Source organism: Athene cunicularia, assembly GCF_003259725.1.
Source record: "Athene cunicularia isolate RWA chromosome 1 unlocalized genomic scaffold, athCun1 chr1_part1, whole genome shotgun sequence".
Classification (NCBI taxonomy): Eukaryota; Metazoa; Chordata; class Aves; order Strigiformes; family Strigidae; genus Athene; species Athene cunicularia.
In genome coordinates, this window is record NW_020799091.1 from 10,244,616 (window position 1) to 10,257,223 (window position 12,608).

Consider the following 12,608-nt stretch of genomic DNA (forward strand, 5'->3'; position numbering starts at 1 on the left):
GCATACCCTCATTTCCTTTTCCCTTCTATAACCTGAGAGGATCCATCTACAAATAACTTATCCCCTTCCTCTAGTTCTTCTTCTAAATCTGGTCTTATTTTGGTTTGTAATTCTACCATATCAATACAATTATGGTGTTCTCCCTTCATTTCTTCCCAGTCTCCATATAGAAATTGTGCTGGGTTCTGAGCCATTCTGGTTTTTAAATCTAATTCAGGTGAAAATAACATGATTGCCTCGTATTTTAGTAGCCTATTGTCTGTTAACCACTTTTCTGCCTTTTGTTGGAGCACTCCTCGAATGTCATGTGGAATATAAACTATTAAAAGAAAGCAGTATGATTACTAGTGTCTACAAACAATTGAAATGGTTTGTTCAAGTCTGGTAAATTCAGGACTGGAGTTCTGGTTAATATTTCTTTTAGATGTTTAAATTTTTCTTTATCTTCTACAGACCATTTTACTACTTCTGTGATCAGTTTTTCGTAAAGAAAAGTCACCTTTTCACTAAATCCTTCAATCCACTGTCTGCAATATCCCAACAGGCCTAATAACTGTCAAATTTCTCTTTTTATTTCCAGGGCTGGTAAGGTTGGTACGTGCGGTCAGGCGGCAGCGGCGGCAGCGTGTGGGGTCAGGGACCGTCCCCCAGCGCCTTTGCATGCTCGGGTGTGCGGAGCCGCTCCCCGCCTCGCCCGGAGGGTCTGTGCTCCCCGCTCGGCGTGAGACTCTGCGGAGCTGCTCACTGCACCGGTCGGCCTCTCGTTACCGCTCTCCTGCCTCTCCTTCCTTCTGCCGCCGAATCTCCCCCCGAGCTGGCGGCTCCAGCCTGAGTAATTCCTGAGTTCCTCCCGCAGCCGTGCCAAGTGCGGTGCCAGCTCTAGTGCTTCTTCGCTCCCGCGCTCTTTGCTGCCTTTGCCTGCCTGGATGCTCTCCCGGAGGAGCCCAGTCTCGGCTGTTCCTCCCGGCCCCTTCCCCGCATCCCAGCCGCTCGGGCAGATGTCTCTGCCGTCCCGCAGCTTTCCTCTGCCACTACGGGATCTCCTTACATCGCCCCAGCTGAGGAACACGACCTCTGCAGATGCGTCTGTAGATGTTTTGCTCTTCTTGGTGCCATTGCCACGTTTCTCTTTTCTTACTGATTCACGCCTTCAACTTTTCCCTGATATTTCTTCTTCTCTCGCCTTGACTCATTTCTACCCTGCGTATAACTGCTCCTTTTTGGCTTCTACCCTCCAAGCTAGTTTTAATTCAGGTTTTGTTACTAGAGAACTCCCCCCACCTCATTAATATAATTGTTCCCATTTCATCTACGTTCTCATGGCCCTTGATTACTCAAATGTTTTTAAAGTTTTTTTTAGATGCTTGTTCTCTCCATTCTTGTTGCACCATCACAGATCTAATAATCTTATCCCTTTAGTATTAGTGTTCTTTCTTTGAAAGTCTTCTGTAGTAATTCCATGTCACTCCACTCCTTCATGATGGATCTTAATTATTGTCTCCTTCCAGGTTCTCCCTCTCCCATACCACACAAACTCCTCTGTGAATGCTGTCCTTGATGTGGTGACTCATAGATCTACTTCTGTTTTGTGTCCTTCCAGGTAAGGACTACTGTCTGGCAATTGGATTATTATGGTACATCAAGCTTTTCCCAGTCTTTCCTTTCTTGACTGTGGGGAACTGACTCCTGTCCTTTAAGCAGCAGGTGATGGTTAGGTGTTCTAGCTGAGCCTGCTTATTTTAACTGTGTCCAAGTCTTGCCTCTGCCTTTTGCACAACAGTAGTTTTAGCCTGTCTTCTGAGTGTGTTTCAGGACTTTTTCAGCTGGTGTCTTGAGTGCTGACAAAGCCTCCTTCATGAAGTGGCAATAAGTTCTTGAGGGGATGAGGGTCATCTAAAACAAAGCTGCCAAAGCCATCTTCTCACTATCTTTCTCTAATTACTCCCTTTTTTGTGTTTGGTGCACACTTAAAGTCTCAGGGTATGAATTGTTCCATCTGACAATAGGCTTCTACCAGAGGCACCAAATGCAGCCTGTTACTTTCTCTTCCACAGCCAGAGGAGGGAGGGAATCACCTGTGGAGATGGATAAGACCAAGTAATAGAGAGTTACTATACACAGGTAGCTGTCTTTCTCCCTTTCTTTACTGCTTGCTGCAGCAGTAATTTGCGTTGGCTGAATTTTAAACTCAAAGACTTCAATTAGCTGACTGCTATGATCTCCCAACTCTTTTTACTTTGTTTTTCTGCTGTTTTTTTTCCCTTTATGCAGACTCAAGAGGCTGATGGTATAAGGACAGTTATGATGGTCAAAAATCATAAAAGCTAGGATTTTTTAAAAATAGAAGCTAAAAGTATACATAAATGGCTTTATAACAAAAGCTCTGTCAGGTCTGGGATTGTACTTAGGCTTTTGGCTTTTTCCTCCAAGGCTTGAAGTCTGGATGAGTGGGACCCATTTTCTTCTGCTGTGTGCAGCAAACATGTGCCTAAGGAGTTAATGATTGCTGTGGCTTATTTGTAGGTAGTGTATAATCAGCTGTTTCTGCCCTGAGCTAGTGGTTTGCCCTAGTAGCTGACTGCTGTTGCAAGGCTGACTGAAATATAGTTCGTTTGTAAAGGGATTCTTAAACTTATGTTCAAACAAAACTTTCTGTACAGGTACAGAGCCTGATACTGCAGAACTTGCTGTTGTTTGTTTTTTATTTTGCTGCTAGCCTGTTCCCCTCTGGAAGGGGAAACACATGCCCAGAATCAATTGGGGACCATGTTACAGCTGAAGTTGAAAGTCCACCATAGCCAATGCTGGAAAAGTAAACAAGGTAGGGAGAACAGGAGGAGGCAGCTAATGTGCTCAGAAAACCTCAGTTTTCTTTCAAAAATGAATTATGACTCCAGGCTTATAGAGAACAGATAAATCTCCAGACCTGTCCCTTGAACTGGATGTGTTTTGCCTACACCCAGTTGTAAGCTTGAGGACTAGCATATGCTCCGAGCTAGCTCTAGAGCTGACAGACACATCTTCCAAAGCACTGAAGAAAACTAACACTAATACTGAAGCTGCTAGTCTTTCCTTTATGGCAGAACTACAATACTACTGTTGTCTATGTATTCTTGAGTGAAATTAAACAATAAGTAACATACTGAAATGGCCTGTTTTAATTGTTAAACTATTATCCTTGTTGACAGATCAGTCATTGCTACTGTGTGATATATTGTAATTTCTGAAGAAATTGGCACCAATTAGGAAATGGCCAAAGTCGAAAGGTTTGCTTTTCACGTTCCAAGTCTGGAGGAGCTTGCTGGGGGTAAGTCATAGAGCGTGTAAATTTTGCAAACTTGTAACGTACTCTTCAAACTTAAAGGCTCTTATCAAAACCTTTCTACAGCTAGCACATGCAGAATGTTCCTGCTTTTAGCACACTGAGTTGTAAAGAAAAGCTGTGTTGTTCTATATGCTGTTATTTCCTTAAAGCAAACAATGACTCCTCTCCCAAACCCCAATTATATTTAAGCACACACACAGGCTCTCAAACCCTTTAAAACTGTTGGCTGCATTTGCAGATTTGTGCATGGGTTGTGAATGTTCAACAATTACAGACCAAACTTACTACACATATTGGATCATATGTCTTCCTCTACCCTTTCTCTTTCAAGACTACTCAAAACACAGCTGAGAAGATGCAGTATAGCATGGCAGGTCCTCTTGCTTGAACCTAGTTGGCTCCTCTTTTGGTGATTGCCTTAGAATCAGGTCACAGGAAACATTTAGTTTGTTTCTTTCCAAAGCCTTCACGAAATGTGCTCATAGTAACAGAATGGTTGAGGTTGGAAGGGACCTCTGGAGGTGATTTGGTCCAACCCACCTCCTTATGTGCTTCTTTCCTTGTCCTAGTAGGAAGACATGATTCCTTCTGGCAGTCTGTCTCTCGCAGCAGATGTACTAAAGGTTGTTTTTCTTTGAGAGGTCCTCAAGTTCAGTCTGCCACTCTCCCAAATCTGCGTCAGTCTGACATTTCCATGCTTTGAGAAGTGTGGTCCCAGCAGTGGTTCTCAGTGCTTTTCTCACCCAGTAGCTGTCAGGCTGGGGCAGTAGGACAGGGCTGCTATAGATCTGTGGGCTCAGCAAAGATCAGTGTGTACTTGAAGTAGAGCAGCTTAAAACAGTATCAGAAAAGATGTGTCAGGAAGCAGAATTTTCTTTTTTTTTTTCCCCGTCTGTCCTGAGGACCTCCTGTAAGCTGTGAATTTTGTTGCTGTTCAGCTCTTGAGGATAATTTGAGGAATGCCATTTTACTGTCCTATTCCACTTATCAGAAGGTACTGAGATGTATTTAGAAACCTGCCAGGTACTTACTACTGGCCCTGTGGTCAACAGCTTGGTAAATCTGCTCCAAAGAAGTAAGGTACAGCTGAGATTCTGACTGGAGGAAACAAAGGCACAGGAAAGTCTTCTGAGTAAATAAGGAACTGCCTGATTTGAGATCACAGACTGAGTTTTCTATTCCTTAGTTTGAGACATCTGCTAAAGCAGACCCCCAGGCATGAAAGAACTTGGACCTTTTAACATGGTATTTGGAGCAGTGTATGTGAAGGCAATCCTACACTCAAGGTTTGGAAGTTGTTTCCAAACAGTGCAATTGTCTAAATCAGAATCCTTCCTGTTGTTTGAGTGACTTTGTAGGTTCTGAGCCCAAAAACACTGATACGGAGCAAATCCAAAAGTTTAGATTTGGGTCTGCTCATTATCATCTAAACCATTCGTTACCAGTCTTGTACTGACAGTGTCACTTGCCAGAAAATCTCCATATGAACATAAACATGACAGGCAGTATCCTGTGACAGCAGAAGTTTCTAGACAGCAGACACTGTTTGAGAATATAATCAAGCTATTGCAAACAGCCTAGTTAAATATATTAAAGAACTGATTGTCACTTCAGCTAAAACTTAATTCCTCCTTTGCTCTTACATGATATTTGGCTGTGATCATAATTGTCTGCTCTTGCGAAGCAAAGCCACTAAAAGAATATGGTTTATCTGTGTTACTTCATATTGTGCTGTTCCTAGTGCTACTAGGAGCAGTCAGTTACTGTATTTCAATTTAAAGGTTTTTAAAAATTCTTCAAATGAATTAATATGGTAGCTAAAAATTATCAGTAAACAAGTGCTTAGAAACGGTAACATTTAAAGCCATGGAGTTACTTAGGGTAGGTGTAAGTCCTTTAATGGATCTTGCCAAAATAAAGCCTAAACAGATATATTTATTATTGTTAGTAATTTGTCAAACTCTTGATAATTTTTCATTCCTTTCATTGTCAATAACATTGCCATTATTCTTTATTATAGTTTTGCAGAAAGGGCTTAAAGAAAACTTTGCCGACACTCAAGTCTCTGTTGTAGACTGTCCTGATCTGACTCAGGAACCCTTCAACTTTCCTGCTAAAGGTAACCTCGCATTCCTGTCTTCCACTAAGACTTCTCCAGTTCTTTCTACCTGATCCTACTTGGTGTTGATCTTCTAAAGATGTTGGGAGAGCTTAAATTGTTTTTCAGGTAAAGAATATGCATGAGAGGAAAGCTAAATTTTGTTTCTGGATTTGCTTCCTAGTTGATGTATGAACAAGGACAAGTCATTACCAAGTACTTGTCATAATTTTTTTTCTTAACCTATTATTGCAGTAATGACTTATGAAATAAGCTTTATTTAGTGCAATGAAGAGGTTTTGAAATTAAGTTATCTTGCAGATAGAGAAGTGTTTCAGATCCATGCCAATCACTGTCTGAACCTTCCATTCATTTTTAAATTTCTACCGCTCATGTACATTGGAGAAGTGAAAGTGTCTAAGTGGGACTGATCTTCTTTGACATTAGCTGTTCGGAAGACAGACAATGCCATCTGTGCTACTTATGTGAGTTCCCTCTGTTATCAACGTAGTGAAAGAAACACCTCCAGAAGGTGATTCATCCTTTCTTAAAATACCTGTCCAAATAAGTGGGATGAATTGTCCTGAGACTTGGGCATCCAGCTTTGCTGAAATTTTGCAACTGGAATCCCAATGGGGCTATCCACTCTGTGGTGAGAGCATCTTACTGGAGAACTGGCAAATGGCAGTTGTTGCTCACTGTAATATTTTTTTTGTGCTTAGAGAATGTTAATTTTACAACAGGTTGCCTAGCATGAAATCCTACTGTGAATCATTTTAGGGCTTACTGTCCTTGGACTTCTTAATAGTGCAACACTTTATCTAAGCATGCTTGGGAAACAGTGTTCTCAAAGGGTTTTAGAAGTTTGAGGAACCAGTTCTTTGGTGGATTAGAGTGCATGCTCATTTAAGATTATTAGGTTAAATTACCAAGATTATTAGATTACCAAACTGACTGGCTGTTATTCTTCCAGGAATCTGCGGAAAGCCTAGAATAGCAGATGTGGGAGGTGTTCCTTACCTCATACCTGTTGTACAAAAAGAAAAAGTGAGTTTTTCCTGCAGCTGTGGGGTTTAATACATTTGTCAAAAGAAAAGGAATATCTTCTTGAAATATAAACAAAACTAAGGACTAATGGATACTGTAAGATTCCAGTTGTGAACCAGACTTTTCAGCGTTTCATGAGATTGATTCTGTGTTAAACGTAGCATATGTCAGGAAATCTTACACAGCATAGCAATATTGTGGTTGATGGTTCATCTTCTCCTGCCCTCAAATACAAGATAGTTTTGGATACATACCCTCTGTGACAGGAGCCATGGAAGGAACTACTAAAGAAGGGGCTTGTCTGCATGTTTATATATGTTTTGCTGCATGCCTGCGATTTCAAGTCACAGCCACGTTTCTGTGTAAAAACTGTCCGTGTTTGTATTTTCAGGCCAACACTGGATTCACATTACTGTCTTTTTCCAAGAATATTATGTCTCCTTTCTGACACCTCACCTCATCTGTTTCTATATGATATTCCCTTCCATTTTTTATTTTACACAAACATAAATTTCAATAAGAAAAATAATTCTGGGTTTGGGTAAAATGGCAGGTGAACATACAGGCAGACTCTATCTTTCAGAAAGCAAATGGACATGTACCCAGTTTGTTAGTACCAAATGTTGTGGTGTTTAGAAACTGTGTTCAAACTAATTATACAAAATACTAATGAAGGTGTTGTGAATTAAATGCATCCAGAGGTTACAGTGAATGGAATGACAATTCCAAATTAGAGCACCACACCAAAATCAAAGGATTGTTTCTCTTTTGCAGATTTATGATCTAAATACAGTTGCAAAGGACATAGAGCTGCCTGGAGCTTTCATTCTTGGAGCTGGAGCTGCTTCATCTAATATTCTTGGAGTAAATGCTGAGGTCAGTAAATGAGTGTGATGTTTCTCAATGAATTCATGGAAGTATTATAATAGTAGAGCAGTATCATGCTGGGTATCTCCATTTTCCAACAAAACATTTAATAAACACCATTTATGCCAAAAGCACAGAAAATGTATTAGAAGGAATTCAGATGAGGGCCAGCCAGTGAGTTGCATACACTGGAGATACTGAAGATTAATTTTTAACTTGTAATTCTTCAGGAAGCATGTGATTGCTTTGAAGCGTGGAAGAAACATGATTTTTTGGAACTGATTGAGAGAGACCTGACCAGAGGTTTTAATGACAAGATACAGAAATGCTTGACAAAGTTACTGGTAAATGCCTTTGAAATACTGTCTTTTGCCCTCTTGGAGGGCTTTGTTTTACTATTTTAAAGTTTAAAGATACATATACAGATCACCTGCAGGAGAGGCGTGAGATGAAAACTACTGCTTGTGCAAGCTTTGGTTAGTCAAAAGCCTTTTCAAGTGTAAACCTCTGGTCTTGCCATCTCTTTTTGATGCATTTATTGGCAGATAAGATAGTCCATCTCAGCATTATATTTGTGCCACTATAATAGTGGTTGTTACTGTACACTGAGAAAGTATTACAGAGAATTCCAGTACTTGCATGGAGGCCTCAGATCTCAATGGTTGGACTTCTTTTCTTCTTTTTTTACTTTTGTTTTTTAACACTAGCATTCATCTTGACAAACATGAAATTTAACTGTCCAGAAAAAGTAAAGCTGTCTCTGGAGTTTTCAATTACATTAACAGTATTAGTGCATTTTTCTTAGCAATACAGGCCTCATCCTGAGAGGCAGAGCTGTGTGACGAAGGGGATTATTTCTTGGGGTCATGGTCCAAAGCTTATATTGCATTTAATGTGAGCTCTGTTCACTTGACTGACTCTTACATATTCTTACTGACTTGCTTGACTTATTCTTACATGTTATTTTTCTCAGCTTATCCCTATTGTTCAAACTAAGAGTGAAAAAAAGCCTGCTGTAAATGGGAGCTACATTGCTCAGATAAATCCTGCAGATAAAGGGTGCCTGCTTGAGAAGTATAGCAGTAAATATACTGACTGTGAGTTTGGGCTGTTGGCCAACCTTTATGCCAGTGAGGGCCAACCTGGTAAGGTAAGTACTTGGATCAAAGGTGACTTTGCTTGTAGAGCTTTGTGGCTGTACAGAAACTCATGGTTCAGCATTCTCCTGTCAGTTTTCTATGATAATAGTAAGTAGTAATTCCATGAAAGAAATATCCAAATATAAGGAACTGATGGCAGTGAACAAGGGGAAGAATTGGTGGAGACGGACATAGTTTGACGGAGAGTTATTAGTTTATTAAACCTTTTCCATCATAAATCACCTATCCAAATCCAGTCCAAACTAGCAGTGATTTAAAGTAATGGTTGTACAATTGACCCCTGTAAATCAGATTGGCAATTGTCTAGTTTTTTGTAGAAATACTTCTTCCCAGCACATCTAGCACAAAGAGGTGTTGGCGAAGCAGTCAACAACCTGACTAGTGCATGGAAACTGAGCAGTCTTCTCTGTTTTCAAGAGTTTCTTTATAACAGAGTGAAAGCCAGCTAGTCGACAGAAAGGAGTTGCTTATATCATTGACTCATGTATGAGTAAATGACTTGCTGCCCAGCATCCTTCACAGGCAAAGCTGAGCTTTTTCCTGACACAGAAAGTCAGGAAAGATTGTTGGTCAAGTACTGGAAGAATGCAAGTGGAGCAGAACTTGTAGGTAAACTAACATTTTCAAAAAGTAATCTTGGGTTATAAACTTGTGAGATTTTCAGAGCGACTTTCATGGACTTTTGCAGATTGTTGCAGTGGGAGACTGCAGTGACAATTAACTTTATTCTCCAGGTCATTGAAGTGAAAGCCAATGGAAGAACTGGGGAACTTAACTTTGTGTCTTGTCTGAGACAAACTTTAGAGAAACACTATGGAGAAAAGCCAGTTGGGATGGGTGGTACATTTATCATTCAGAGGGGGAAAGCAAAGATTCATGTTATGGTAAGTTGTTCTCAATTCATATAACTTTTCTTATCTTTATGAAAACAGAAATATAAATCGGGGTGTAACATCTTAGTGCCTTGACTTTGTTTTGTATTTTTCAATATATGCATAAACTCTTAGGATAAGCAGTGTATTGAAGTAAGTTGCTGATGTTACAAAACTAGTTACATTGTATTACTCAGCCTTAATATTGTCATATTTTCTTTTGAAATCCGTGAGCAGCTAAAGGAGTGTAGAACTATTGTAAAATGAGTTAATTAAATAACTGAGTTTCTAAAATGTACCAGGAGGAGAATCCTCACTGTGCATTGAGAGAAACAATATCCTGGTCACTTCCATTTCTAACAGAAACACAGTAATGGGCACTGGTGAGTTTCTTTTAGGCAAGTGTAAACAGATTAGTGGGGAGGAGAAAAGCGAAGGAAAGTTGCTAGAGAAAAAGTATCTTGATAGAAGTGTCTTCCTTTTGCTTATAGAGTTTTTACTTTTGCTGTAGCCTCCAGAATTTTCTGCCTGCCCTCTGAATACTGATGAGGATGTGAATAACTGGCTCAAATTCTTTGAAATGAAGGCCCCACTGATTTGTCAGCCTGTAATAGTTTCCAGAGATCCAGTGAGTCTCTTCCTCATTTCTAAGTGTAAACTGAGACTTGTAATGAATTTTGTCCTGGATGTGATTTTTCTTTTAAGAACAGGAGTGTGTATATATTGTGTTAAACTCTTCCAGAGGTGGTGTAATGAAATAGAAGCTTCTCATTTCTGTCACTCATTTGAATGAGGTTAGGTCAATCTGTTCTGAAACCTAGTGGCTGTTCATAGTGGATTGAATTTAATGGTCCCAGTCCAATTGCAAGTGTGGAAGTGGGTGTATCACAAACCCCACAGGATTCACTGCTGGCCATGCCAGGAAAAATGTCAAGAGCATGGAAGCTTGTTCAGCTGTGTGTTCATGTAGTTCACTTTCATAACAACTGCCTCTGCTGATGCTGTGTCGAAATATATGAAGCATGTATCTCATAATTGCCAATGAAAACTGAAGGCTGCAAAGCCTCGTGCTAGAAAATGATCTAGTATCTTTCACAGCAATAAATTCAAAAGCAAATAATTCAGGATAAAACTCAGTCTTGTTTCAAAAGCCATTAAGATATTCATCATTAGGAAGACTATTTGAAAGTAACCAGGAAGCCATAGATGAAAATAACTATTTTATAAATAACAATGTAGTCATAAGTAATATAAAATACATTTTTCCAAAGTTAAATGAGACATGCTGTAGGCTTGGAAATGTTCAAGGGTGTGACTTTGTGTCATTATGTGGCAGCCTTTGGCCTAAGGCTAAACTGTGGGCATCTTCCCAGAATCAACTGAGGAGTACATTGAAAGCAGCCATCAACAACTGTTTCATTCAGAACCAACCAGCAACATGATGTATCTGGGTTGCTCCCATCTTTATCCACTGCAAGCTCAACAGAACTGGGCTAAGCCTGTGGTTTTGGAAATGTTTGAGCGTCACTTCAGAGACAGCAGTAGAAGATAGCATTATTCATCAGTATCTGCTCGCAGCCCAGAAAACCAATCATATTCTGACCTCCATCAAAAGATGCATGGCCAGCAGGCCAAGGGAGGTGGTTCTCCCCCTCCAGAGACCCCACCTGGAGTTCTGCTTGCAGCTTTGGGATTCTGAGAAAGTCATGAACTTGTTAGAGCGGGTCTAGGGGAGGCCATGAAAATAGTCACAGGGCTGGAACACCTCTCCTAGAAAGAAAGGCTGAGAGAGTTTGGGGTTGTTCAGCCTGGAGAAGAGAAGGCGCTGGGTAGACCTTACGGTGGCCTTTCACTACTTAAAGGGCACTTATAAGAAAGATGGAGAGAGACTTTCTACCAGGACCAGCAGCAAAAGAAGGGACAAGGGCTTTAAACTGAAAAACAGCAGATTTAGATTGGACATAAAGAAGAAATTCTTCACTGTGAGGGTGGTAAGGCCCTGGCACAGGTTGCCCAGAGAAGCTGTGGCTGCCCCCTCCCTGGCAGTGTTCAAGGTTGGACGGGGCTTTGGGCAACCTGGGCTAGTGGAAGGTGTCCCTGCCCACGGCAGGGGGGTGGAACTGGATGATCTTTAAGGTCCCTTCCAACCCAAACCATTCTGTGATTCTATGGTATATAAACTGATTTTTATTTTATTTGCTATTCTTCCTATTTTAATCTAAGATGGCTCTCAGAATTGGAGTAGAGATTGTCCCTTTGTCGCATGGGTCTGTGGTGTTCAGTGCAAAGGGCTTCTGATTTCCAGTAGGGGTTCCCTGGTGTGACTGCTTTATTTAATCCCAGTAGAAAGAAAGGGGAAAAAATAATCTCTGGGAGATTGACACTGAAAGTTGTGGGCTGTTGGGGTCTCTAAATTCTCTTTGATGCCCTATGGTAAAGCCTTGTACAGCTCCCCTTTGTCTGTCTTACTAGTTTCACAAGCATCTTGCAAGTTTTCACTGCTTAATGGATGGAGCAGGCTCTGAGCCGGTGGAAATAATGCAGTATAAAGGACAGACTATCCTCATGTCACATGAACGTGTGTGTTCACGGGCCTTTCTCTGGTGACAGGGCTTTGACCTGCGCGTGGAGCACACCCACTGCTTCAGCCACCACGGGGAAGGAGGGCACTACCACCAGGACACCAGCCCGGACAGCGTGCAGTACCTGGGGTACCTCCTGCCCGCAGAGCTGCTCTTCCGCATCGACAGGCCCCAGGAGACGCACCTGGTCGGGAGAGACTGAAAGAAGTGGGCTCTGATGAAGGCGTAGCAATTTAATCTTTCTAAAATGCAAATACTGATTTTTTTATAACGCTTTTAATTATGCACATTTATCAGAGAAGAATTAAATATGAGAGCAGTGAAGTGCTGACTTCTTAATTTTGTTGAAGGGAGAAATTCCAGGCATATATGTAATTGAAATGGTTATGACCGAATTCAATCACTAATTTCATTGCAATGTTATTAATGGTGTGTTTTTCTTGCTATTTGATTGAGCTTCCTGTGTTGATGATGGGGAACCAGATGTGAAGTTATGTTTAGAATGAGGAATTAAAGCAGCTTCTGGTCAGAAATAACGCTGTGGAAGAAAACTGTGGCAGCCCCTGAGAAGTAAACGCTGGCAGGGCTTGCCAGCGCCGGGAGAGGGAGCGGGAAACCGCCCGCGGAAATACCTCGCGGCCGCCCAGCGCCGCTCCC

The 12,608-nt window shown here is 41.1% G+C and overlaps 1 protein-coding gene across 1 annotated transcript; it reads left to right on the forward strand.

Annotated features, from left to right (window-relative positions):
• The first annotated feature begins 703 nt into the window (after window positions 1-703).
• On the forward strand, window positions 704-12,272 carry C1H11orf54 (chromosome 1 C11orf54 homolog). Its single transcript, XM_026841616.1, has 10 exons — window positions 704-752; window positions 1,509-1,600; window positions 3,189-3,307; window positions 5,346-5,444; window positions 6,397-6,470; window positions 7,245-7,346; window positions 8,311-8,487; window positions 9,232-9,381; window positions 9,881-9,997; window positions 11,980-12,272. Exons 3-10 carry the CDS (start codon window positions 3,250-3,252, stop codon window positions 12,151-12,153), a joined length of 951 nt encoding a protein of 316 aa, XP_026697417.1. The 5' UTR covers window positions 704-752; window positions 1,509-1,600; window positions 3,189-3,249; the 3' UTR covers window positions 12,154-12,272.
• Window positions 12,273-12,608: the final 336 nt, after the last annotated feature.

Coding starts and splice junctions, on each gene's coding strand:
- C1H11orf54 (XM_026841616.1), top strand. CDS start 3,250: ATGGCCAAAGTCGAAAGGTTTGCTTTTCACGTTCCAAGTCTGGAGGAG. Junction 8,488..9,231: donor GTGAGGGCCAACCTGGTAAG/GTAAGTACTTGG, acceptor TTTATTCTCCAG/GTCATTGAAGTGAAAGCCAA. Junction 9,382..9,880: donor AAGCAAAGATTCATGTTATG/GTAAGTTGTTCT, acceptor CTTTTGCTGTAG/CCTCCAGAATTTTCTGCCTG.